The sequence below is a fragment of the Lissotriton vulgaris genome, chromosome 12 (genome assembly GCF_964263255.1).
Source record: "Lissotriton vulgaris chromosome 12, aLisVul1.2, whole genome shotgun sequence".
NCBI lineage: Eukaryota > Metazoa > Chordata > Amphibia > Caudata > Salamandridae > Lissotriton > Lissotriton vulgaris.
This window is the reverse complement of record NC_141700.1, coordinates 737,050,878-737,078,828: the sequence shown is the minus strand read 5'-3', so window position 1 is coordinate 737,078,828 and position 27,951 is coordinate 737,050,878. Positions and strand designations below refer to the sequence as shown.

Sequence of the window (27,951 nt, the reverse complement as noted above, 5' to 3'; positions counted from 1 at the left end):
TACAAACTCTGTTGTACATTGCACCATACCCAATCATAGTACTGTGAGTTGCCATGAGGGAACGTACTCAAAAATGTACTATAAAACTTTGCACAACTTAGAAATGTACTATATTTTAATAAAGAACTAATGTACATCGTTTTTATGATGATATATTTTAATGTTTTCTCTTTTTATTCAAATTGTATTGTCTTTTTTATATGCTGTTTTGGCCTTTACGGTCAAAATAAAGCTTCTTTGACTGACCAATCACAAATGCCAAAAAGGCAATCAGAGTTGATGGTGCCTGTAGGTGGACCCCAAAGATCTTGGTGTAAGCTCTGAGAAATGGACATTGGTGTCACCTTGCCTGGCAGTTCATCTATACTGTTTCTGTTGGAGCAAGGTGAAGAACAATGAGCTGAAATACTACCCGAGAGATTGCCAGTGGTAAGCACTCTTCCCATCATCTTTAGTGTCTTTGATGTATGGCCCTAAATGGCAAGGGCATGCTCCTATGTGGGTCTCTTGCTCACTGTGCCACTGGAACCAAGCTACACCTGCTATGCTTAGGGTGATTCTGATCGTTAGTTGCTTGTGTTCTTGTTCAGGGAGTACATGGACGGGCAGTTCATGCTGGACTGTTCATATCAGGGTAGGATCAAGAATGATTTGCATAAGGCTGGGTTCAAACTGAGGTGGCACTATGGACAAAAGTATGATGGGTTGGATTAGCGATTGCCAGTGATTAGACAAATTCCAAGCATTCCTCCCATTACCTTTTGTGTGTTTGATATTTGAAATTTCGCCAAGGCCTAAGAACTACTTTTCCCAGGCATTTTATGTTTTTTGTGAACATTAGAGATGTGTGCATATCATAAAAAATAAGTTATTTTCTTCGCAATAATGACTCTTTCGCCAAAATGATGTTCATGATGGTAACATAGTGTATGATTGTCTCATTATCTCAGTCGGAATAACATTTGGTGAATGTCTGGTTATGACTTTGCTGGTAATGATGGTAAACATGGCAAAGTGTTACTGAAGTAGGTGACCCATTGACAAACAAACACTTATATTCAGTTCTTGAGGGTGATTAGTCGGTTCCTCAATGTTTCTTTTCTCATTAGCAGTTGCCTTGTGTTCAGTTCGGGTTTTGTCAATATGATGTAACATTTTGGGATGAATATACAAACAAGTATACCAGCACTAGAGGTGATGATCCCAAAAACCTCCACAGCATCCACATACTTGCCCTCGGTGCTCAGATAACTTGGCACAAAGGTCAACCACACACTGAGGAAGACAAGCATGCTGAATGTGATCCACTTGGCCTCATTAAAGCTGTCAGGCAAAGTACGGACCAGGAAAGCTACAAGAAAACTGGCAGCAGCCAACAGCACCATGTATCCCAGCAGGCCCCAGAGGGCAATCTCAGAGCATTCATTGCAATGTAAAACAATAGTTCCAATTCTTATTGACATGTTCTTTTCTGGAAATGGTGGACAGAGCACTAACCAGGTGGCTGAGATGAGGACTTGAAGAAATGTGCAACCAGAAACTATAACCACAGGAACACACGGGTTCAGCCACCTCCTCATGTTACTGCCTGGCTTTGTGGCATTGAAGGCAATGACCACCAGGATGGTTTTGGCCAATAAGCATGATAAACAGAGGACAAATATGATGCCAAAGGAAGTTTGGCGGAGAAGGCAGGTTATTTTCTGAGGTTCTCCTAAGAAGAGTAAAGAGCAGAGGAAGCTCATCATAAGTGCTCCCAGGAGAAGGTAACTGAGCCCCCGGTTGTTGGCTTTTACTATCGGAGTGCGATGGTGTTTGAAAAAGATGCACAAAACACAAGCTGTGAAGGTGAAGGAGATCATTGCAACCCCCGCCAGTGTGGTCCCCAGGGGTTTCTGAAAAGAAAGGAATTCAATTGATTTCGGGATACATGCTGTTCTCTGGTAATTGGGCCATTCGTCACTGGAACACTGCAAGCAAGTACTTGAATCTGAAACACAAATAAGGCATTTTTGGTTTCATTGCATTTAAGAAATTAAATGTATTCTGAACATATACATCAAGTGACTTTTTAATTTTTGTGGTAGCTTCCTTAGATTTTATACACCTGCTTTCACTTTTAATGGCTATAAAATCAGGGACCAGAAGGTCCACCTAAAAGGTAATGTAGTTGTGAGATTCAAAGCCGACCATTAAAATAAACATACAATAGGTGGGTCAGGTGATAATATTGGGCAACATTTAATGGGAAGGCATTAGACTCCAGACTCCCATTTACTAGATAGGAAAATATGAAAGTGCAGGGTCACCACAGACCACAGCCTGAGGGCTCATGTTCAATCATGAGGAAAACATGAGACCGAAAGGTCCCTTCGAGGAGTAAGAAAGACTTCTGAGAGAAAGCTCACTATTAGAGTTCAGAAACACACACGATTATGGGCTTAGCTTTAATAGTTTGAAAGACATGTGGGTGGGCATTTAATTGTCGTAGCCAGAAAGGCAAGACATCAGACACTTGTTTTTTGGGTTTGTGGAGATGCTTGGCTGGGGTGTCACATTTAATGGGTATAAAGTCAAAAAACAATAGGTTCAACCTTCATAGAAAAAAAAATGTAAGACTGGGTGGTCACCTCTCATTGCAACATGAGAGTGGGGGGTCCCTCTTATTAAGACTACATGAAAGGTGAGGCTCCCATTCTACAGTAAGCTATTATGCAACAGTTTCACAGTTAATAGTGAAGACAGTGAGCCACTAGAGGGTGACCTTTACTAGGTAAGAAGACCATAGACTTACCTCTGAAGTTCAGAAAGACATGAGACTGGCGGTCATATGCAATTATTAGGAAGACATGAGACTGAACTCTGACCTCCAGGGGTCAGAAACAGATGAGACTGGGGTCTGCAATCTTGTCTACAGGGGTGTGAAAAATGTCTTAGCAAAGTTTTAGAGGTTAGGTTCAGAAAGGCACACAGCTAGAGAGACTCCTGAAGACTCTGACATCTAAAGGGAATGAAATTTAAATTGCACTCCGAATTGTTTTATTCTACTTCTCCATTTCCTTTTAGTTGTTGTATGCTGGAGCCATAAATGAATCCGATTATTTAAAAGACATTTTATTGATGTTTACTTGGCAGCTTGGCAGATCCGCAATAGCCACTTATTGGATTGTTTTTGTATTCAAAGGGACACCTTCCTGCATAAAAACAACCCTGAAAGGTATTTTTTTTTCTTTGTATGATAGAAAAACCATTGGCAAAGCAAATGGATCTGGTGTAACTGTTTGGAATTCTTGTTTTGTTTTGTCGTAGTTATTTTCAAAACTGAATTGTTCAGGAAGCTTCTGGGACCTCATTGATTCGAGAAAAAAAATGGCTACAAGCAAAAGTGTTTTCTGGTCTTTAAAGAGCATACTTTGCCATGGTACACCTGGTGCTGAAGGGAACTACCGACGGTGTGGGTGTGCTACTAGTGAAAAGGAGTACAAAAGGGTGTGATGATGGACGGAGCATCTGAACAAATCAAACACTCACACCCAGTCAACAGATCTGGGTTTAATCCATCACCGTTCTTTAGCCCACTCTGCCACCTCAGTTCAGACATGGCCATATGCAAATCAGTCTGACCCTGTGCCTCAAGGGAACAGTCCAGCCCGAACTGCCAAGCCACGCCTTCCCTGGACCGGAAACAAGCTTCCTAGGACCGGTTTCTGGCATTACAGCTGTCTTCAGCCAGGCTTGCTTGAATCCAGTAGCAAAGTGAGCAAGGGACTCACGTCTGAGCATACCCTGCCAACTTATGGCGAACAAAGCGGTACAAAAGGGGGTGATGATGGACGGAGCATCTGAACAAATCAAACACTCACACCCAGTCAACAGATCTGGGTTTAATCCATCACCGTTCTTTAGCCCACTCTGCCTCCTCAGTTCAGACATGGCCATATGCAAATCAGTCTGACCCTATGCCTCAAGGGAACAGTCCAGCCCGAACTGCCAAGCCAAGCCTTCCCTGGACCGGAAACAAGCTTCCTAGGACCGGTTTCTGGCATTACAGCCTTCTTCAGGCAGGCTTGCTTGAATCCAGTGGCAAAGTGAGCAAGGGACTCATGTCTGAGCATACCCTGCTAACTTATTACGAACAAAGCGGTACAAAAGGGGGTGATGATGGATGGAGCATCTGAACAAATCAAACACTCACACCCAGTCAACAGATCTGGGTTTAATCCATCACCGTTCTTTAGCCCACTCTGCCACCCCAGTTCAGACATGGCCATATGCAAATAAGTCTGACCCTGTGCCTCAAGGGAACAGTCCAGCCCGAACTGCCAAGCCATGCCTTCCCTGGACCGTAAACAAGCTTCCTAGGACCGGTTTCTGGCTTTACAGCCGTCTTCAGCCAGGCTTGCTTGAATCCAGTGGCAAAGTGAGCAAGGGACTCACGTCTGAGCATACCCTGCCAACTTATGGCGAACAAAGCGGTACAAAAGGGGGTGATGATGGACGGAGCATCTGAACAAATCAAACACTCACACCCAGTCAACAGATCTGGGTTTAATCCATCACCGTTCTTTAGCCTACTCTGCCACCCCAGTTCAGACATAGCCATATGCAAATTAGTCTGACCCTGTGCCTCAAGGGAACAGTCCAGCCCGAACTGCCAAGCCATGCCTTCCCTGGACCGGAAACAAGCTTCCTAGGACCGGTTTCTGGCATTACAGCTGTCTTCAGCAAGGCTTGCTTGAATCCAGTGGCAAAGTGAGCAAGGGACTCACGTTTGAGCATACCCTGCCAACTTATGGCGAACAAAGCGGTACAAAAGGGGGTGATGATGGACGGAGCATCTGAACAAATCAAACACTCACACCCAGTCAACAGATCTGGGTTTAATCCATCACCGTTCTTTAGCCCACTCTGCCACTCCAGTTAAGACATGGCCATATGCAAATCAGTCTGACCCTGTGCCTCAAGGGAACAGTCCAGCCCGAACTGCCAAGCCATGCCTTCCCTGGACCGGAAACAAGCTTCCTAGGACCGGTTTCTGGCATTACAGCCGTCTTCAGGCAGGCTTGCTTGAATCCAGTGGCAAAGTCATCCCATTTTGTATCACTAGTGAAAAGGAAGCATGCCATTACTCTTAGTAAAGTCAGGCAATGACTGGTGTGGGCTAACAATGCCCCTTATGCATGCAGGAGTAGGTGGAAGAAAAATGAGAAAAATGTGAATGATACAATCACTAAATGATGGATAAAGTCTGAATGAAACCCCGATAAGTAACTATGTTATAGATACTTTCAATAAAATTGGAAGGTCTTGGCGAAGTCAGACCTAAAAAAAAGCAATTGGTCTGGCATTGGCTTCTTGCCTTGTCTTTGATAAGGAAGGCAAGAAATACGTGAATAAAGTATGGAGGAAAGGGTCAAAAAGTAAGAAAAATTAAGGAAGGCAGAAAAAAGGAAGGAAGGAAGGTAAAAAAGAAAGAAAGACGGAAGGGAAGGAGGGAGGGAGGAATAAAGGGAAACAAGGAAGGTAAAAAGAAAGAAAAGATGAAAGTAGAAAATAGAAAAAGAGCTGAAAGGACAAAAAAACAAGAATAGGATAGAAAAAATGAAAGAAAAAAGAAAAACTCAAAAGAAGAAAGGAAGTAGGAAAGAAGGTGGACAGGAAAAAGGAAAGAGGGTTCACTGTATAAAAAATTGGACACTAAACCCCAAATTTCACTCAACCCATGTTTTAAGTGTGCCGTATAATAAACACCATGAAGTTTGGGTTTCTTCTTGGGCAAGAGTTTATTGAAGAATCCCTAGTGAAACTGAGTCCTGGAACACATTATGGTATGTTGTGAAATAGAAGCAGTCCACTTTGAATGCAATTTATAACAGCATTGGAAAGAGACAGGAAATAATACAGAAACAATTTAAATGCACCCTCTGCTCACTTCATATGCATCATATTATCACATTAGGCAACACTTGCACTGAAGGGAACTCCATGTGTGTGGATGTGTATCTCATGAAAGAGCAAAATGCAGTCACTCAATGTGACGTTAACCAGAGGCTTAAGTATGCTGGCCCATTGGTCCATGCTGCACGCTGTAGTGGCTGGAAGCAAACTGGGAATGACATAAATGACTAATAGGTAAAGAGAGTTGACTGAAAACTCCTTTAGGTAAGTATATTATACATATTGTTGTGGTGAAATGCCAGACCTAAAAAGTAAGTAACGAGGAGAAATAAAGATATTTCTCCTCGTTATCTCTGGGAGGAGCACCTTTTGGCACACTCCCAGGTTTACAAGTGTTTATATATCACAAAATGCACCAAAATTAATTGTGGAAGTGCGCACTAGGTTGCTCAAATAACCCCATGAATGTCTTTGTAAATCCCACTAAAGGACATGCGTTGTCTTGTGAACATGTGTGCCGTGCAAGGAGAAGGCAAGTCTTTGTGTTCAGTACCACCACCAATCAAGATGGCCGCCGAGTAGGAACTTAGCCCAGGAGCTCCCGGGTCAGAGATCACCAAATCAGTGAAAATCCCCTTCTCTACTCAGCCATCCACATCCCATCTTCCCACTTCCAACTCCCTTTGACATCGGACTTGGTTCTACAGTGTGACCTACCTCCAGGGACGTTCCTTTCCCCTTGCCTGCCGTACCTCGCCAGGTTCGGGCCATCCGAGCCAGACGAGCGGCGACTCTGACTCCCACTGTCATTCCGATTCAGGTCTGTTCCTCTGTCGGACACGCAGTACCATCCAAGACAAAATTTCTACTCATCTGCGCTGACGCTAAGGATTGCCCAGATTGGTGCTCCTGCCTGAGTGCCACACCAATGGGACTGCTCCCTTGTTGCTGGGGAGCCTTTCGGTCCGAGCCGCTGCCTCCATCCCAGAGCGGTAGCATCCGACATCCTCCTGTGGTGTTTCTGAAGCACCAACCACAACCAATACATCGGCCCAATACGGAGCGCTCCCTGGTCCAAGAATCGAGTACCGGGGTGTAGTATAGCAGGCCCATGGAATACCAAAAGCTGTGCGCCCTTCCAACGGAGCCGCCATCTTGGGAGAGAGACGGAGGAACCGGCGGTGCTCCTCGGAGGCCGCGATTGCCTGTTTGCCTTGGTGGGGATCCTAACGTCTGGAGAGGAGTCATCACGCTTTTCACGCCAAAAAACATAAAAATGTACCTGGGAATCGGCGGCAATGGTGACGGATGGCACTGAGGCGAGGAACATCATCCAGAAGTAGCCAGACGGCAGACGATTAGCGGAGGATCAGGACGCAGCAGACTGGGCCGGTGACCCTTTCAAGCCTAAAAAGGACGAACCCAGGATCCGGAGACCTAGCAGCCAGGCACCCACCAAGAAAAGACCCACATTCGGAGCTGTCCTCTACCGGTGGAAGGTGAGCAGTAGGATTAGCTCCATGGTCCAGTGAGGGTGAGAAGCATGATACTAGATGAGCGGCAGACGCCATTGTTCCGCCGTGCGCCACACAACGGGGATAGATGAATAACTCCTGTGAATGCTGTGAAAGAGCTTCCCAGCGGCAGCAGTAAACTCCGTAATTCCCAGGGGGTCCTTTCCATATAAAAAAATCATACCCCAAATAGAGGTTGTGCCCCTGCATGCATTCAGCCAACATTCTACTGCCCTCCACCCTCCCGTGGTACTGTGGCTACATCCCCCCACGACCCTTCTCGACGGAACTCTACTCTATTGGTTCTTTTTGTGATCATGCCTTGTATGTACCCTTTCATTTTGAGATGGTTACCTTTGATACCATGACCCGGATCCGCCATCTTGTTGAACTTTGTCCTTTCCTTCGTTCCACTGGACTCTATTCTGTCGACCTTCAAACATTTCTCTTTTGTTGGACTGCCTTGACTCTAACTCTCCCTCAGGTCCCCCTCTCTCCTCTCACCTATCTCAGCTTCCGACTCTGCCCCCTAGCTCTCTCTACCCCTTTTGTTGTTTTATTTCTCCATTCATACCACCTACTAATAATGCAATCTCCTGTAATAATTAACCTTTCATCAGTTCCTTGTGTTCCTGTTCCATGGTTTCTCACCCCCCCACTCTACTCTGACACTCCCTGAGCACACCTGCTCACTATCTTGACAGCGGAGTCCGAGCATTATGTCCGACGCCCGGTGGAGCTGCTTGGTTCAGCTATTGAGATCGGCCCTGGTCCACCACCTACCCAGCCGGACATTGGGTGCAGTTTTTTCCCATCTCCCTGTTTCTCCCTTCCCTACCCCTCCCAAGACCAATTTTCTGTAACTCTGCCCTTTTTCTTTGGTTACTAAGTTTTAATTGCTTTTAGCAAATGAAACATGTTAGCCTGTAACTCCGATCCTCAATGTGTAACTTATTTAAAATGTGTAACTTGCAGCTCGCTGTTCCTTATGTAAAGCGTTCCTATACCTACGGGTTTAGCCAGCACTATATAAAACTCAAGATAAATAAATAAATACATTCCTTGACCAATTGATTAAAGGATATGTTTTGCCTGATTTCAAGGGTGATCTCACAATAATGCAACCCCACATAGCTCTAATCAGTCTGATTGGTAATTTTATAACTCTTCATACAATCTTAGCAAATTTTGCAGACATTAGAGCCAAATAACACATTTCCAGCAGGACATTAAGATACAACCTTTTAAAACAAAAAAAGATTTTTCCTTCCAAGTAGTTTCTGATATGACATTTGAATCTATTAAATGGATGAGATAGTTAACACTCCCCACCCCAGAGTTTGCTGCCATTGTATGCAGTGTGCAAATTTTCCAGCAAGCCAATTTAAAAGTCCTGCATAAGAAAAACAGTTGTTTTTTCAAACATGGCTAAAGCGAACAATTTTTACTAACAGGTAAATAATCTCTGTATCATGAACAAACTTGCAAAGGCAATATAATATAGGTTTTATGTGGTTGGAGTATGTATATATATATATATATATATATATATATATATATATATATATATATATATATATATATATATATATATATATATATATATATAAATATATATTCACTGAAAAAACCATAGGTTTCACACCAGTTATAGTTAGGAATTAGCATTTAAAAAACCAATTAAATTCACTGAAAAAACCATAGGTTTGACACCAGTTATAGTTAGCTGAACATTTTACTGACATAAAACCATTGAAATTCCCACGTTATAGTTAGTTGGACTCACTATAACTTGCGTGCATGCAATGCACTGCTGATGACGTCACATATTACATCACTCATGACATGGTCAGTGGCATCACTCATGACATCACTGATGACACCATCCAGTGAATGTGTGTCTTTCTGAAAAATAAATATACTTTATATATGTATATGTAAAGGTTGATGGAAGAATAAATGTTTAAAAAAGTGTCTAAATTGATGGGTTTTTTTTTTAAAAAGTGATTGGTTAACTGGCTTATTAAGTGTATCTTAGTGAATACATATATTAGCGAATAATGTTTAAATATTTAAATATATGTATCAGTGTTTCACTTTGTGTATAAGTGGCTGCATGGGTTGGTGAGTAGCTACATGTGTGTCTATATGGGCTATTAGATGTTTTTTTAGTATCAGTATGAGTGTCTGTATGGTTTGGTGGGGGTATTACTTAGCACATAGATGCATCAATGACTGACTCACTGTTTGTATGTGTTTTGAAGACAGCATATGTGCAGGACTGTATGGGTGGATGAGTGTGTATATGTGTGTGTTAGTGAGTGAATGACTGTCTCACTAGTGTCTTTATCAGTAACGACATATGTTTTAATCTAGTATATGTGAGTATTGATGTATATAAGTGAGTATATGTGAGAGAGAGAGATTGTAAAAGTTCCTGTTTAAATAAGTATGTGTTTCTATAAGTGATTGTTTAAGAGAGTAAGTATGTTTAAGTTTCCTTAGAAGTAAGGTGGTAGTGTGTGTATAGTTGTATATGCAAATAAATGGATGTTCAATAGTTTATTTGCATGTGTGAGTATGTGTGTGAGTAACTTTTGGATGACTGTCGGTGTGTAACAGGATGTATAGGTGTATCACTACATATGATGAGTGAGTATATGTATGAGTGACTATATAGAACTGTTGGTGAATGAGTGGATGTGTATATAGATGGTGGAATTACTGAATTGGTTGTTGTAACTGGTATGGGTATATCCATTTTTTTGAAAATATTAGTTTCTATTTTTGAATATGTGTTTCAAGGGTTACATTACACTGAAAGAAAGGTCTGTCACTCTGTCACAAGGATGGTGTCATCAGTGATGTCATGAGTGATGTCACTGACCATGTCATGAGTGATGTAATATGTGACGTCATCAGCAGTGCATTGCAGGCGCGCAAGTTATAGTGAGTCCAACTAACTATAACGTGGGAATTTCAATGGTTTTATGTCAGTAAAATTTCCAGCTAACTATAACTGGTGTCAAACCTATGGTTTTTTCAGTGAATTTAATAGGTTTTTTAAATGCTAATTCCTAACTATAACTGGTGTGAAACCTATGGTTTTTTCAGTGAATTTCAAAGGTTTTTTAAATGCTAATTCCTAACTATAACTGGTGTGAAACCTATGGTTTTTTCAGTGAATTTCATAGGTTTTTTAAATGCTAATTCCTAACCATATATAGGGCCTCCAACCTCTGAAATGTAATGTTTTTCATAATGAATCCTATATTATATCTTTATATATATATAAATATATTTTTTTGCCCTGGAGCGCTCCCGGTGCACGCCCCGGTGTGCGCACCTGAAAGCGTAGTTTTTCGTCGCGCCCCGGGGCGCGCACCGGTGAGCGTCCCGTTCGCGCTATTGCCGCGAACGAAAACATCATTGTGACGTATCGCGTAGCTGCGTCCGCGTGATACGCACGGCGTAAGCGCACCTGGAAGCACTCGAGCGAATACGATCGTGCCCGGGGGCGCGTCGCGTAAGCGGGTCGGGTCATGTGACCTGAAAATAACACTTTTTATTGGTTCAGGATAGTTTTGGTTTCCAAATGATGAAAGCCCTGGTCATGTGACCTGAAAATAACACTTTTCATTGGTTCAGGACAGTTTTTTTTCCAAATGATGAAAGACCCCACCTTTTTTCCTTATTCTGACTTTGTCCTTTGACTGAGGAAGACCTGTTTGAACAACTTCGAGAAATATTTTGTATTTTAAAATGGCTACAGTAGCAGCAGCAGCTGGAGCATCTGCACCACCACCACCACCACAACCACCAAGAGGACCACCACAACATTACATTGGTGGTCAAGAAGAGGAGTAGGAGGAGCAGGAGGAGGAGGAGGAGGGGGGGAGAAGGTGGCTGCCAGAAGACAATACCCCATACAAGCCAAGGCCACACATTGTATGGGAGTTTTTTTCTATCCCAGAGGGCAAGAAGAAAGTCAAAGCGGCCAAGGTGATTTGCCTAATCTGTGGCATGGAACTTTCAAGGGGGAACCCTAACAAAAAATATTCTTTTGGTAATAATACCATGATTAGACACATGCAGCGCAAGCATCCGATCAACTATTCTGCTGCAGAGATGAGGGAACTGGCCATTAACCCTCCCCAATCTTCAAGCACCACCTCCAAAAGAAAGCAACCCACTCCATCGGGACCAGAGAAAAGGGAGACGATCCCTTGCATTCAACCACGGTTTGGGGATTTCCGAATTACATGTATTTTTTGTGGTAAGACCATCTCCTATGGTGAACAGAGCATAAAGCTCATCGTCCTTGCTGGTGACAACCACAATTGCCCCAAAAAACCCTAATTTTTTCCTTTTTTTTTTTTGCTCCAGTTGAGCCATTTTCAATTCCCTGTTTTTTGTTTCTCCCCATAAAAATAACAAAAAAATATAAAATAGTTCATAAAAGCCAAAAAAGTACAAAATGCTCAAAAAACACTAAAAAAATATAAAACAACAAAAAGAAGAAAAAAAACAGTTCTTTTTAGAACTACCTCCAATTTATAAAAAAAGGCTAAATTTTTTTAAAACTCTGTCATTCTTTTTTCCCCTTGGTACGCTCCCCGGTCCGCTCCCCGGTGCGCGTACCGGGCGCTCCCCCTGCGCAAATCAAAAAAAAAATATTTTTTTTTTGCCCTGCGGGGCCCTTTTATAGCCCCCACATCAAACCTAGGGGGTCAGGGGGGGTCTACCCTGCCCCCTTTTGGTCATTTCCCCCTTTGTTTTTGCCACCTCTTGTGTCTCAATCCTACCGAGACACAAGATGGCGGCCGGTCCGGACTGTTTCGAATGTTTACAGACACCTGAGAGCCAATCAGCTTTCCGTGCGCAAGTCGCGTGGCGCGCCCGCTGCGCTCCCCGGTGCGCGTACCGGGGCGCGGCTATAGATATATATATATTTTTTTGATCCTAAATCACTCAAAATCCACTGGAGCACATATCTTGAGACATAGCAAAGGCACATCGGGCTACCAGTCCCTACAATTTTGCCAAGTTTGGTGTAAATCCATTCAGCCGTTCGGGCTAAAAGTGAAATCGACCGCCCTATGGAAATTAACATGGGGAAAATGCATTTTGGGACCCCCCTTTTATCTCGGCCCCCGCTTGACAAATCCCCCCCAAACTTTCAGGGAAGGACCGGGGCGCCGTGAGGCCATTTTCAGGAAATTTTCAGGCAGATTCGTCAACCGGTGCCAAAGTTATTCCAAATAGAATTTTGAGATTTAACATTGAAAAAAATCCTAACTAGAACTACCTACTGGCGACCGCCAGTAGGTAATATATATATATATATATATATATATATATATATATATATATATATATATATATATATATTCCAGCCAAACACTCTCCTTGTAAGAAAGATATCCGGGCCACTTCGAGTTTGCAAAGCGTGTTTATTTCAAAAACGGCTTTTCCTCGACGCGTTTCGCAGGTGAAACCTGCTTTATCACGAGAACGAGCAAACTGAACACCGTGCACTATATACAAGGTCACAGGGTATTAGCGCCATACCGAAGGCAATAAACAACAGACTTGGTGGTTTACACGCGGGCTGTGTTCAGACTTTGTCAAATAAAGACGAATTTCCCTTAAAGTTGATTTATGGTTTCTTCAACTAGTCATGTTCTAATATGTAAATACTTTATGTAAATACTTTATGCAACAAAATGTAATGTTTATTTAACAAAGTCTGAACACAGCCCGCGTGTAAACCATCAAGTCTGTTGTTTATTGCCTTCGGTATGACGCTAATACCATGTGACCTTGTATATAGTGCACGGTGTTCAGTTTGCTCGTTCTCGTGATAAAGCAGGTTTCACCTGCAAAACGCGTCGAGGAAAAGCCGTTTTTGAAATAAACACGCTTTGCAAACTCGAAGTGGCCCGGATAAATTTCTTACAAGGAGAGTGTTTGGCTGGAATAATTGGGATTTGCTACCCCGTCCTAGGCCCGCCACTGGAAGCGGCAGGGATCCGAAGCGATTTTGTTCTGGCTGGAATATATATATATATATATATATATTACCTACTGGTGGTCGCCAGTAGGTATATATAGTTAGGACCTAGTTACCATAGGAAATTCCGAACATTCTATTGGGAATAACTTTGGCGCCGATTGAGGGATCTGCCTGTAATTTTCCCTAAATTTGCCTCGCTGCGCTCCGCTCCTTCCCTGAAAGTTTCGGGGGGATTCGTCAAGCCGGGCCGAGAAAAAAGGGGGGTCCCAAAACATGTTTTCCCCATGTTAATTTCCATAGGGACATTCTGACAAGGCTACAGCTCGAACGGCTGAACGGAATTATACCAAATTTGGCAAAATGGTAGGGACTGGTATGCAGCAGTGCCTTTTGTATGTTTGGTGTAAATCCCTCCAGTAGTTGTTGAGAAAATTGAATTTGAAATTTTTCAAATGGCATTTTCTTTTTTTTAATTCAAATCATTTTTATTGAAAAAGTTTGGAAAAAATAAATAAAAGACAATACAATAAATCTTCCATTACATAGATTGATTCAACCATAGTAGTAAGTGACGCCTGCATGAAGCAAAGAAAAATAAGGACAAGAGAGTCGAATACATCAAATCCAAGCAATCAGCGGGCACATTGTTTACAGTGCATACAGAGGTAGAATATACAGTCAATGGAGCATATGGAGGTAGAATATACAGTCAGTGGAGCATTCATAGATAACAAACATTTGCAAGTCTACATCATGGGGGATCAAAGTGGGAGGACGACACATCTAGAGAGGACCATAACTTTTTGTTGGAAGGTTTCCATGTAGCCGATTGCAGCACTGGATTATCTGCCCCTCTCAAGAAAGAGAGCCACTCTAACCAGATTTTAAAATTGACCTCCGCAAAATTTTTCCACTTACAGAGGATGACCTTGCATGCCAGTGTTAACATTACATCTAAGAGTTGTCGGTCATGTATGACTGGCAATTGTGTATCTAGTGCGCCTAGTATGATATAGATAAATTCCTTTACAGGTTCAATTGCAAATATCTGGTGGATATAAGCAAAGATCTTCTCCCAAAATGTCTGTAATAAGGGGCAATCGAAAAGCATGTGTGCTAGATCCCCGGTTGGTGACTGGCAATTCCAGCAATTGGGCGTGTCCTTCAGATGGCATTTATACAGCTTCTGCGGAGTCCAAAATGCTCTGTTCAACAGCATGTATTTTGTCTGGCAAAGAATTGGGGAAACCTTATTGGACAATGCAGTTTTATATATTACATCCCAGTCTATCGCTATTCCTGTCGAGTTAGATTCCGATTCCCATTTACCTTCCACTAGCTTATGAGATTTCTTGGGCATGGGAAGGAGCAGCTTATAGACTCTAGACACGAAATGGCCAGCATGGGTCAGAATTGGTAGGCGCGTCATAAGCCAAGGTGATTCGGTAATAAGGGTACGTTTAGAGATGGTAGATTTCAGTTTCAGGAACTGGTAAAATTCTATGGGTGGCAAGTTATAAGTCGTCTGCAATTTCGAGTAAGGGATGGGTTGCGTGCCATCGTAGAGTTCCCTAACCATATTAATGCCTTTTTCAGCCCACAGATCCCAATAGTGGGTTTTGCCATCTATTTTAATCATAGGGTTCCTCCACAGCGACACCAAGGTAGATTTTTTGACTACGGAGGTAGTTTTATGGGATTGGTCAAGCCTTAGTAGGGCTCGTCTAGTATTTAACAGGATATATTTGGAGTGAGGTAAGTGTGTTAAATCCATGGTAAGGAGGGCTGGGAGGGGTGCATGTGCGATGATAGAATTTTCAATAGTTAGCCACACTGGAACATAGGAAGGGGAGTCTACCAGCCAAAGAGCACCCTGTTTGCAGAGGAAAGTCGTCTGGTAGTTCCTGAACGAGGGGAGGCCCAGGCCGCCTTTCTCTTTTGCTAGTTGCAACTTATTTAATGATATCCTGGCCCTTTTCCCTCGCCACAGAAACTCCCCAAACAGCTTATCCACTTTCTTGATAAAGTCATCCGTAAAAGTCATTGGGAGCATGTAGGCTTTCCTGTTTTCAGTTTCTATTTTTGGTAAATTCTAGTGGGGTTTTTTCAGTGTTTTCAATATCTTAAAAACCAGTTGTTATCAGTGGTTACACATTTTCGCGCCACTAAAAGCAACAGAAAAAGTGTTTTTCTGGTGTTTATGGAACGTTTTGCTTTTATTATTGCTTGCTTATTGCACTGAAAGAACATGGTATATAGACAGTGTACTTATAGTGTATATGAGTCTTTGGGTCATGTGCACTCGCCCTTTCCTTCCTATGTAAACTTCTGTGAAAAGGCCCTCTCAGCATTTTGTGGCGGGGTATCAGAAAGGGGCCGGAGACTAGTTCGGGGTAAGTACGGTTTTATTTTAGACAGTGTCTTTTTAGAACGCGTGGTAAGTCTCTCCCTCGAGAACACTGCGGGATCCGTGTTGGCGATGGCTACGGTTATGCCAGCTCAGGTCTTAAGGGCACGCTCTTCTTCCTCGTGGACCCTCTTGTTCCTGGTGCACTTCAAGTTCCTCCCTCGGGCAGTTCCTAATTCGTGCAGAGAAAGAGAGAGAACAGCTTGTCAGGAACCTCGTATACTGTCTGGTGCCCAAGGGAAACCGGGGTAGTGAGGGGAAACCTGTGACACGGTGCTGTACAAACGGGTCTCAGTGCCTGAATGGTGAGGTAGGAATAAGTGATGGAGGGGCTTTTACACTAGGAGGGAGGAAGGTATAATGGGGAGGAGTTTTTAGGTTTTAGAGAGGCAAGCACGAGTTATTAAGGGATGTATGACATTACAACGCATGCTTTTACCACGCATGCCTTTACAACACGGTTTTTACAACGAAAACCTTTACAACGCATAGCGCTTTGGGGTGCTGGATAGTGAAAAGTTTAATTTACTATTCCAACACCAGTCCCCGTGGACACTAGGGAAGGTGTTGGATAGTAAATTAAACTTATTCCCTATCCTAGAGCGCCCCCCAGCGCAATGCGTTGTAATGGTTTGCGTTGTAAATACCGCGTTGTAAAGGCACTGCGTGGTAAAAGTTGCGTTGCAAAGGTTGTTCACCGTTATTAAGGAGCCGAGGATCCCCGCCTCCCGACCCACCCCGCAAACCGCTGCCGTACCTGCTGCAGCCACACTCCTCCCTCGGGAGTGTGGCACGGCGATCCTTGAAACCGTCGGCCTCCTGGCTTTCTCTCTTCGTCCTCGCTTCTCGTCTCTGTAACTCAGTCCGTTTCTGCTCCGCTCCGCACGCCGCCTCAGAACTCCACCTTGGTGTTGTTACACGCCAAACTCTGGAGTTCCTGTCTTTTACCCAATCCAGGGTGTCTGTCGTCATCAGGGGGCGTGTCCTCGTCCTCCCGGAATCTCCCCTTAAGGGTGTTGTCCTCCTCGCGGTCCTCTGACTCTAGCCACGGGCTGCCTCCTTCGTTCTAAGTGCTCTGACAATGGTGCAAAGAGGGAGGGGAAGCAAAGTCAGCACTCCACCAGTCGTAAAAGGGAGGTCCCGCTTCTACCTGGCCGGGCGTCCCTTTACACATTCATAACCCCTTGGGCTGAGAACCATCAGCTAAGGGACACAGTTGGAATGACTCTTTCTTTGATGCCACATAAAGCACAAAATGATAAATATTTGCATTTCAGTTCCTGTGCATAAGAAAACAGTGCACCAGAATAGACTTGAAAGTCAATAGCATCCCTCATTAACTCTGAAGATTGTAAAGATCCTTTTAGCATACCATCTAACAAGTGGCAAGGATCTCCTACAGGGAATCACTTCAGCTTGGGTATCAATTTTGACAGGTCATCACACAACTTTTTTATATACGTAGCTGAATCACTGCAATACAAACAATATCACTCCAATCTTTGTTGAACTTGGAAGGAACCTTTTTTTGCAGAGCATTACAAGTGACAATGCGTTCCATGTTTTCCAAAGGTCTGGTGTCATGTTTTCACCACTATCCCAGATGCTTGGTGATATATATATACTTGTCACTATACCTTGCATTGAATGTTTAAAGCCTGAGGTGTTGGCAATTCACCTACTATCAATACTGACCAACTAGAAACTATTGTTTGATGTGTTCAGGGTTTTTACCCATTCTCTGTGGGTAAATGTGATGACATATATTAGGAAAGATTTTTATGAAACCAGCCATTTTACCTATCAGTGAAAGAATCAAATGCAGCCAAAATATCAAATATGAGTTTGATATTTCCTGATTCTCTATAGTTTATAAAATGATTAAACTAGACGTAAAACATGAAACTAAACTCGGCATCTTTAGACCAAAGGCCACAAAACCGAAAAAAGTAAAAGGAAGAAGAAACAATATTTTAGTGGCGTCCCTAAAGAACAACACTCAAGCAGAATAATGTTAGCCAGTCTTTCTTACTGCTAGCTTGTATAACAAAGTTACATTGCATTGACCCCTTCAGGAAGAAAAAAATTACACTTTCACTCTTTCCTTTCTTTGAATGGCAATTAGTTTGTGGTTGTCCAGGTGTTTTTTCAGTGTTTATATGTTTTCACCGGTAAGGGCTATTTATCTTTCAGTGGGGTTTTATCAGTTATTATAGGTTTAAACCTAAAACCCCACAGCCTAGGAGCATGCTAGCTAAGTAATTACCAGTGGTGTGCACATCATTTTAAGAGTTTCCGCCCTACCCCACCAGGAGAGAAACTTGGGTGACCAGCCGTCCAACAATGTGGAGATCTTTTTTAAGGTTAGCTCCTCATTCACTTTTAAGGTTGATATTAAGTCTTTCCCGAAGTCCAGACCCAAGTATTTAAAACATTGTGGTTGCCAGGTGAGGCCAGAGGCTCCGAGTATATCTTTATTTCCGACATTGTTCAGGAGTTTGACCTCCGTTTTGTCCTTATTCAGTTTATAGCCTGAAACCCTAGAGTATTCATCGATAGTATTCATCAGCGCAGGAATAGCTTCATCAGCTCTTTCCGACATAATGAGCACATCGTCCGCGTACGCAGTTAGTTTTACAGTATAGCCATTGAATGGCACGCCGGCAATGGCATCGTTATGCCTTATATGATATAGGAACGGTTCAATTGCTAGCAAAAACAAGGATGGGGAGAGAGGACATCCTTGTCTCGTTCCCTGCTTTAGACAGAAAGATGAGGAAAAGGAGCCACCTGCTCTAACCTTTGCAGTAGGGCAGGCGTACAAGGACATTACAAGTTTCGTGAATGTTGTGCCTAAGTTGAATTTGTGTAACACTGCTTCAAAAAAAGCCCAATCCACCTTGTCGAAGGCTTTTTCGGCATCCAACGTGATTGCCGCTGTGGGGGTATCAAGAAGTTTTGCTTTTTCCAACACATGTGCCAACACTCTGGTGTTATCGCTGGACAGTCTATGTTTTAAAAATCCAGCTTGAGATGGATGTATCAGGTTAGGGTGGACTCGCTGGAGTCGGGCTGAGAGAATCATAGCTAGGATCTTACAATCGAGATTAATCAATGAAATTGGTCTGTAATTCTTTGGCAGGGATGGGTCGTTGCCCTCCTTGGGGAGTACCGCTATGATTGCCTCCGCTAAGGTACCCTTCACCTCACCTGTGTCAGTAATTTCTTGGAACAGGTGAAGGAGAGGATCTATCAGTTCTGATGCAAAACTTTTGTAGAGTTTGGCCGTAAAGCCATCAGGGCCAGGTGCTTTTCCACACTTTAGGCCTTTGATCGCTTTCTCTACCTCAATCGCCGTGATCGGGTCATTTAGACTCCGCTGTTCCTCTGATGACAGTTTTGGTAATTCACATTCATTTAGGTAGTCCTGAATCTTACCCTCTTCCACAGCCGTATTCTTAGCATATAGGGTTTCATAGAAGTCTTTAAAGACTTCCGTTATTTCATGTGGATCTGAATGGCCTACCCCTGCAGAGTCCTTAATAACATTGATTGAGTTCTTCTGAATCTTGAATTTTAGGTAGGCGGCCAGGCTTTTGCCCGCCTTATTAGATTCGCAAAGTTTAAATCTTCGCCTTCTGTCCAGCCATACTCCTGCTCTCTCACTCACCAGTTTTTTGTATTCGTATTTCCTATTAGTCATTTTGTTAAGTGTCTCGCTGTCTCTATTTATCTGGTGTCTGTTTTCTAAATCCGATATCTCACGTTCTAGAGTTTCCAATTTAGTGTTGTGTTCTCTATTCATTGCAGAACGAATCTTGATACATATCCCCCTGAGCGTGCTTTTCAAGGCCTCCCAACGTACAAGATCTGAGGTGTCCCCTCTCTTATTCAACTCTAGATACGAACGGATGGCTGATTGGATAGCAATCCGATGTTGGTCTTTATTTAGGATCTCCTCCTTTAGTCTCCACGATGTTTGTCTTGGGGAGGGTTTAATGTTGCTGATGGAAAGGGAGATACATGAGTGGTCTGATAGAACCCTCGGTTCAATAGATGTATCCTCTATCATTGAGACCCCATTCTGCGTAATAAATATGTAATCAATACGTGAATATGAATCATGTGGGGAGGAGTAGAACGTGTAGTCCCTATCCGTGAGATTCTGTATTCTCCATGTGTCAACCAAGTGAAAACGACGGCACAAATTAAGAAATGCATTATGTGATTTGTTTGGCTTGAAAGTACACCGTGAATCTCTATCCAGGGCTGGGTCAAACGGGAGATTGAAATCTCCGGCCAATAAGTGTACAGCCGAGTCAGGGATAGTCTCGATCTGTTTCACTAGTCCCTCCCAAAAGTTTAGGTCACTAGTATTAGGGGCATAGACATTGGTGACGTAGAATTCTGTGTTGTCTCTGGCAAGTTTGGCCGTAACCCATCTACCTTTCTCATCAGCTGATGAAGACAATAATTCCACCTTGGATTTTTTCGCAATTAGTATCAACACTCCGTTCTTTTTACCCACCGCCTCTGAACCTACCACCTCAGAATAGAACTTATTCCGTAACGTGTAAAATTGTTTTGTGTGTAGTTTGGTTTCCTGTAATAGCACAATATCGCCTTTTTGTCTGCGTACATAGTCCAATATCTTCTGTCTCTTTATGGGTTGATTTAAACCTTTTACATTCAGGGATAAGATTTTTAATTTATCTACGGAATTCGCCCAAAGCGGCGTGTCAAGTGTAGGATGTACCATTTCAAGCTATTATGGACATTATAAGAGCATCATAAGCCTCAAAGAGATATGCTCCATGCAGCACAAAGTGGAGGGTGTCCCCCTTATTGTTGTGCGTGGCAATTGGCTGACTAGGACCTCGAGCAAACATGAAAGCATGGAAGGATGGCATACAAACAACACATCTTGTCAAAACAAAGAATAAGCAAGAAAACGAAAGTAAAAATAAGGACCAGAGCATACAACACATACCCCCCCCAATCCCCCCATTCCCCCCACCCCACCCACCCCTACCGCAAGTAGTAAGCATGGTGACTTGAGGAAAACCGCAGTATTCCCTCCCGTCAATGTTAAAATTGCGTAAACATTGGAACAACCTTCGGAAGCATTGAACTTTATGTTATGCCTGTTAGAACCATGAGCAGTGTAACTCAATTATGGAACCTCAGTTCCGGCTATTCTAACCAATTCTTACATATTGAACAGTGAACGAGACAATCTTGTGATTGAAAACCAAAAGGAAGCCATCGTGGATCAACTATGTTACCAGATTTGCTGGTCTGGGGTTTCCTAAAATCTAAAAGGTAAATATGTATAAGCAAGAGCGACTTACTATCAACAGTTGCGCCTTTCGCCAACAATTTTAACACTTGAGAAAAGGCGACAATGCCACACATTTTAGACAACCTAGTAACCGGTCATAGCAATAGAGCAGAACAGTAATCTAAAACAATGAAACAAGAGGCCAATTAGGCGCATACACAGGTGAGTATTACAAACAGAAGCGGCATCAAGGAGTCAAGAGCACAATGGTTTGCTGAAATTTTGACCCAGAGCAATGCGCTAGGGCAAAGCTCGCATTAGCAGGTGAGGCTCTCGAATATAGGACCCTGGCCGCGCAGTCACCAGAGCCACAGACCCATAGATATGATGAATCAGTGCGAACAATAGGGTCGAGTCATAGGTAACATATTCCAAAAATGCTCATTTGTATCCAGAGGCCGAGGCCGCCATATTGTCGGGATTATTGGTGTCCATGTCGCGCTCTTCCAAATCATCTAACATACGTTTAAGCTTCATGGGATCCGAAAAGATGTGAGGAGACCCACGAACCATCACTGTATACTTTGCCGGACCCACAAAGCCAAATTGATAACCCCTCGATTTTAGTTGTGGGCGCAGGGCCAGAAACGCTTTCCTCACTTCTACTGTGTCTTTGCTATAGTCCTGCGAGATGTAGATCTTGGCGTCCTTCCATAGAATATGGTTGTGTTTCCGGACAAAGGCGAGGATTTGTTCCACGTGTTGATATCGTAGTGGCTTACAAACGATGGGTCTGGGGCCTTTTTGCGTCTTAGTGATCCTTCCCGGTACTATGTGTGCTCTGTCAAACTCCAGGGGATTGACGAAGGTCAAATTTGTGGCCTGAGCAAACCACGATTCCAAAAATTGGACACAGGAGCCCTGCGAATCCTCGGATCCCTCCGGAACCCCGAAAATGCGCAGGTTCCCTCTTCTATTTCTGTCCTCCAATTCGGACAGCCTTCTTGTGGTTTGGTCTGAGGATGTTTAGGTGTTTCAGAGCCGCACATGTTTTGACTTCAATGTCCTCAAGTTGGCTAATCCTGGATTCTGTCTCTGCAAGACGCGCGTTAGTGTCCCTAATATCCTGCCGAATTGCCACTACTTCCTCCTTGGTTGCTTTGGCCAAGTCTTTCACCTCATCTAATCTGTTTAGGATCATGTCTATTGCTTTGGTGGTAATTTTCTTGGTTTTGACAGGTGATCCCGGGTTCGAGTGGTCGGATTTGACCCTTTTCAGGGAAGTTTGCTCTTTGGTGTCCATTATATCTACCCTGGATCCTGAACGGTGCCTCGTGAGAGTCGTCGCTACAAGCACGTAGATCAAACTCGATCGATGTCTGTGTTTGGCCCGTGCAGTCGTCACGCACAACTTCTTATTGTGATATCATCAAGAACTTGTAGAGTCTCTCACCTGCAGTTGGAAGCACCCTGCCATAGATCTTGAAATAAGTCCCACAGCATAGAAAAGCATAGAAAAGCGCCCCCCGTTGATGTATATTGTCAAAGAAAGTGTGAGCCGGTATATTGAAACGCTGTGTGGGACTTAGCATCTGACGATAATTGAAAAGACTTGTTCCCCAGGTTACATTCGCTTCGCTTCTGCGTCACACGTGGAGAGCAATTACACGTGAGGAGCTACATATAACCTCTGCGAACATAGTTGGCCAGGTCATAAGTTGCGAAGCCTCAAAGAAACACCCTCGGCGTTGATTTTGGGCGCGCCACGGGGTGCTGCAGGAGATCATTTATGGCCGTTAGGACATGTGGCGTCATGGGGGCAAGCACTGCATAGCAGAAGCTCATGTGCGTTACTCGTTCGCTGCTTGGTCGCCAGACCCTCGGTGCTGGTTCAAATCTGCCGTTGAGCAGAATCACAAGTGTCAGCTCATTATAAAGTGGTATCAATACTGCCCATTAACTGATTAGCCGGTGTTAGAGGCGTCAGAGGGTCGGGTTAGGCAGTTGTAGAGATGGCGGCCGCCATCTTGGTAAAGGTGCTGGGTGCCAGGAGCGCTAGCATGGCGGACTGGTCGGAATTTTCAAAGTACTCACTCGTCCGGAATCCGACAGCACTGTAGCCCCGGAGCAAGTAGGAGCCCTCAAACCTTCAGACCTTCATTGTGTCTCGGGCTTTCATTGTCTCTCTGGGCATTTGGTCCGCCTCGTCGTCCGCGCTGCACACCGCGCTCGCTTCCTCGCCGGCTTCATGGCTGGGGCGGTCCAGATCCTCGATCTAAGTTTTGCCGGTTCTCGAGCAGCCCCGTTCTTGAAAAACGGCTTACTGCATTCCGTTTGTTTTCTGATTTGCAAATCGTCTCTCAGATCTCGGGTTCAGCTGGGGTAAAGTGTTCCAAACTTTGTTGTGGGATCACTTCACAGGAGGAGAGACGCTCTACACCGCCATCTTCCTCGGCGTCCAAACCACGCCCCTCTCAAATGGCATTTTCTATGGGACCTTTACACACGGCTACAGCCCGAACGGCTGAACGGAATTACACCAAACTTAGCAAAATGGTAGGGACAGGTATGCAGTAGTGCCTTTTATATATTTGGTGAAAATCCCTCCAGTAGTTGTTGAGAAAATGAATTTGAGCAAATGATATATCTATATGGGCTCAACATTCTATTGGGAATAACTTTGGCGCCGATTGAGGAGTCTGTGTGTAATTTTCCAGAATTTTGGCCAGCTCCGCCGCTCCTTCCCTGAAAGTTTCAGGGGGATTCGTCAAGCGGGGGCCGAAAGGGGGGTCCCAAAACGTGTTTTCCCCATGTTAATTTCCAGAGGGACCTTTAGACACGGCTACAGCCCGAACGGCTGAATGGAATTACACCAAACTTGGCAAAATGGTAGGGCCTGGTATGCAGATGTGCCTTTGCTATGTTTGGTGAAAATCCCTCCAGTAGTTCTTGAGAAAATTGAATTTGAAAATTTTAAAATGGCATTTTCTATGGGACCTTTAGACACGGCTACAGCCCGAACGGCTGAACGGAATTACACCAAACTTGGCAAAATGGTAGGGACAGGTATGCAGTAGTGCCTTTTCTATATTTGGTGAAAATCCCTCCAGTAGTTGTTGAGAAAATTAAATTTGATCAAATTATATATCTATATGCGCTCACCGTACGCGCACCGTACGCGTACGGTACGCGTACCGCACGCGTACGTGCGCGTACCCTTACGTGCGCGATCGAGTTTCTGATTGGCTGGCAGTCGACTGTCAACATTCCAAACTGTCCAAACCAGGAAGTGTTGGCCACCATCTTGTTTTTCAGGAGAACTGAGGCACAAGAGAGCCCAAAACAAGAGTGGAAAACACGAAAAGGGGGCAGGGTAGAGACCCCCCAACCCTCTAGCCCTTCTCAGGGGGTCCCAAAAGGACCCCCAAGGGCAAAAAAAAAGAAATAATCGCGGGGTACGCGCACCGTATGCGTAGGGTACGCGTACCGTGCGCGTACCCCGCGATTTAAATTTTTTTTTTTTACAAATTTGCACTTGGTGGTCCTTCTGGGACCCCCTGAGAAGGGCTAGGGGCCAGGGGGTCTCAACCCTGCCCCCTTTTCGGGTTTTCCACTCTTGTTTTGAGCTCTCTTGTGCCTCACTTCTCCTGAGAAACAAGATGGCTGCTCAGGTGGTCCCAGAAGGATAATAACATATATAAAAGTTATCCGCTAATAGAATTAGCATTTACAAAACCTTTGAAATTTATTGAAAATAAATATAGGTTTCACGCCTGATATAGTTAGGAATTAGCATTTAAAAAACCTTGCAAATTCACTGAAAAAACCATAGGTTTCAAGCCTTATATAGTTAGGAATTAGCATTTAAAAAACCTTGCAAATTCACTTAAAAAACCATAGGTTTCAGGACTTATATAGTTAGGAATTAGCATTTAAAAAACCTTGCAAATTCACTTAAAATAACATAGGTTTCAGGCCTTATATAGTTAGGAATTAGCATTTTAAAAACCTTGCAAATTCACTTAAAAAACCATAGGTTTCAGGCCTTATATAGTTAGGAATTAGCATTTAAAAAACCATTGAAATTGCTCCTATATAGTTAGTTGTACTAACTATATTTCGCGCACCCGCAATCCACTGCTGATGATGTCACATATTACATCATTCATGACATGGTCAGTGACATCACTGATGACATCTCAAATGACATCACTGATGACATCACTAATGACATCTCATTTGACATCACTGATCACATCACTGATGATATCATTCATGTGATAATACGATGCACCTCCTCACACTCTAATATAACCTTTGATACACCCAGTGTTAAATACAGACTATCATTTTTGAAACCATTGACACACCAATACCAGTTACTACATACGCACTCACTGATTCCTAGGTCTACACACACATTCACTCATTCACCCATAGAATCACTCATACATACAGTCACTCATCAATACAACACTATCATATGCACTCATACACCTATACAGACACTCACACACTGCCACTCATCCATGAAGTTACTCACACACCTAGTCAGTCATGCAAAGAATCAATCACACTTCCATTTCCTCAACTATACAGTTATACACACAACATCTTACTTATTCAAACACATACTAACACATACTTTCTCTCCGAAACAATCACTGATACAAGTACACAATCATCCATATAGCCACTCGCACATTCACTGGCTCTCATGTATAGTCATTTACATATGCCAACTCTCACATGCACTGTGTTTTACATATGTACTTACTTGCACATGTAGCACTGAGATATCCATTCACTCACCAACACACCCATGCACACAGTCAACCGCCCATATAGCTGTTTCCACATGCACTCTTGAACTCATACACCTAGTGAATCAACTGCTCACACATCTATGCACAGAGTCACACACCTCCCAGCCACTCACACACACACTCAGTCTCCCATTCAAATACTTGGGCAACCAATCAATAACCCATATAGCCACTCATATAGCTACTGATCAACACATGCAGCAGCTTACACAACAACAGACATACTGATGCACACATTCAGACAGTTTAGTCACTAACCCATGCATTTAGTAAGACACATTTAATCACTCACTCATACAGTCAGTCTTGCACCTACTAATCCTTCATCCAGACACTTATACATCCACTCATTCTTCAATATGTAAAACATATTTAAACTTTACAGAAACACACAGTCACTGGATGATGTCATCAGTGATGTCATCAGTGATGTCAAATGAGATGTCATCAGTGATGTCATTTGAGATGTCATCAGTGATGTCATCAGTGATGTCACTGACCATGTCATGAATGATGTAATATGTGACATCATCAGCAGTGGATTGCGGGTGCGCGAAATATAGTTAGTACAACTAGCTATATAGGAGCAATTTCAATGGTTTTTTAAATGCTAATTCCTAACTATATAAGGCCTGAAACCTATAGTTTTTTAAGTGAATTTGCAAGGTTTTTAAAATGCTAATTCCTAACTATATAAGGCCTGAAACCTATGTTTTTTTAAGTGAATTTGCAAGGTTTTTTAAATGCTAATTCCTAACTATATAAGTCCTGAAACCTATGGTTTTTAAGTGAATATATATATATATATATATATATATATATATATATACATATATATATATATATATATATATATATATATATATATATATATATATATGATGAAGGCTAACGCCGAAACGTGTTTTATCCTTAAAGCTTAGTGCACAATAAATTATTGTGTTGTTTTCCTGGTGTGCCGCCTCTTAATTTCTCACCAGTTGGCTGTGAAGTAAGAAACTTATAGAATATCGAGTGGCTGCTGCTACCACGGGCTGGTATCAACGTCAATATGTGTGTATGTGTGTATATAGACAGAGAGAAAGAGAGAGACAGAGAGAGATAGAGAGAAAGAGTGGAGAGGGAGTGAGAAGTCAGATCAGTCCAGCCCAAATAGTATAATGACCTTCTTAGACAATCATCTCATTCTATCCTTACCTGTTTCATTAGAGATCTCTCCTTCTGAACATGGGACACAGTCAAAGCAGCAGCTGGGCCGACCTGGCTGCACTGCTTTCCAGTAACCAGGGGCACAGCTCTCACTGCACACAGATCTTGGTACCTAAACCACAAGGCACAAAAATAAACTTCACAATGCTGACCAGATACCACAAAATGAGACTGCCCATTGATCTACTATGTTTACACCTGAACAGTCTGTCTATTACAAGAAATATGGGAATTTTCTGTATAATTTGTAGATTGAGTGACATGGTTAGCTACAAGATATATTTCATGCCAATTTTATTGAGATTGTATCTCCCATATTGATAACATTTACCTAATTTTCTTTCAATATGTAGATGTAAATGTAGGTTCGCCATAAGTATGTTCTCAAGTTTGTGCTTCAGTCTCTCAAAAAACAGTGTTATTAGTGTTTCCCTGCAATATTATTAGACCAGAAAGGGAAAATAATTTGCAATGCACATTGAAAAGGGGACTTGTAAAGACCAGATGTGCACATCTGCTATTATTAAACAATATTCACCCCCAAAGACAGACATTGTGCAACTAGTAATGCCCCATTAGGTAAATGTTTTTCCAGGAATCATTCTCGCAGGAGATTATATTGGATGAATTTAATACCTTAGACTGTAATGATCATGCCAGATGCAGGTATTGTGATCAAAACAAGCCGGTATTTACAGTACAATCTCCCAGTGCTTAATTTGTAAAAGGATAAATGGCAGGGACTGTGGTTTAGCTCAGAATTCTCCAGCCAGCCTCAATGAATGTGGGTGTGCCAAATA

At 43.0% G+C, this 27,951-nt stretch overlaps 1 protein-coding gene across 1 annotated transcript in view; it reads right to left on the bottom strand.

The window, feature by feature from the left end:
* Nucleotides 1-1,058: 1,058 nt before the first annotated feature.
* Nucleotides 1,059-27,951, bottom strand: part of LOC147678454 (extracellular calcium-sensing receptor-like) — a 110,311-nt gene continuing 83,418 nt past the window's right edge. Inside the window, exons 5-6 of the mRNA XM_086945637.1 lie at nucleotides 27,140-27,263; nucleotides 1,059-1,990 (exon numbers count right to left, since the gene is read on the bottom strand). Coding sequence (XP_086801763.1) covers nucleotides 1,059-1,990; nucleotides 27,140-27,263 — 1,056 coding nt within the window. The remainder of the gene's footprint in view (nucleotides 1,991-27,139; nucleotides 27,264-27,951) is intronic.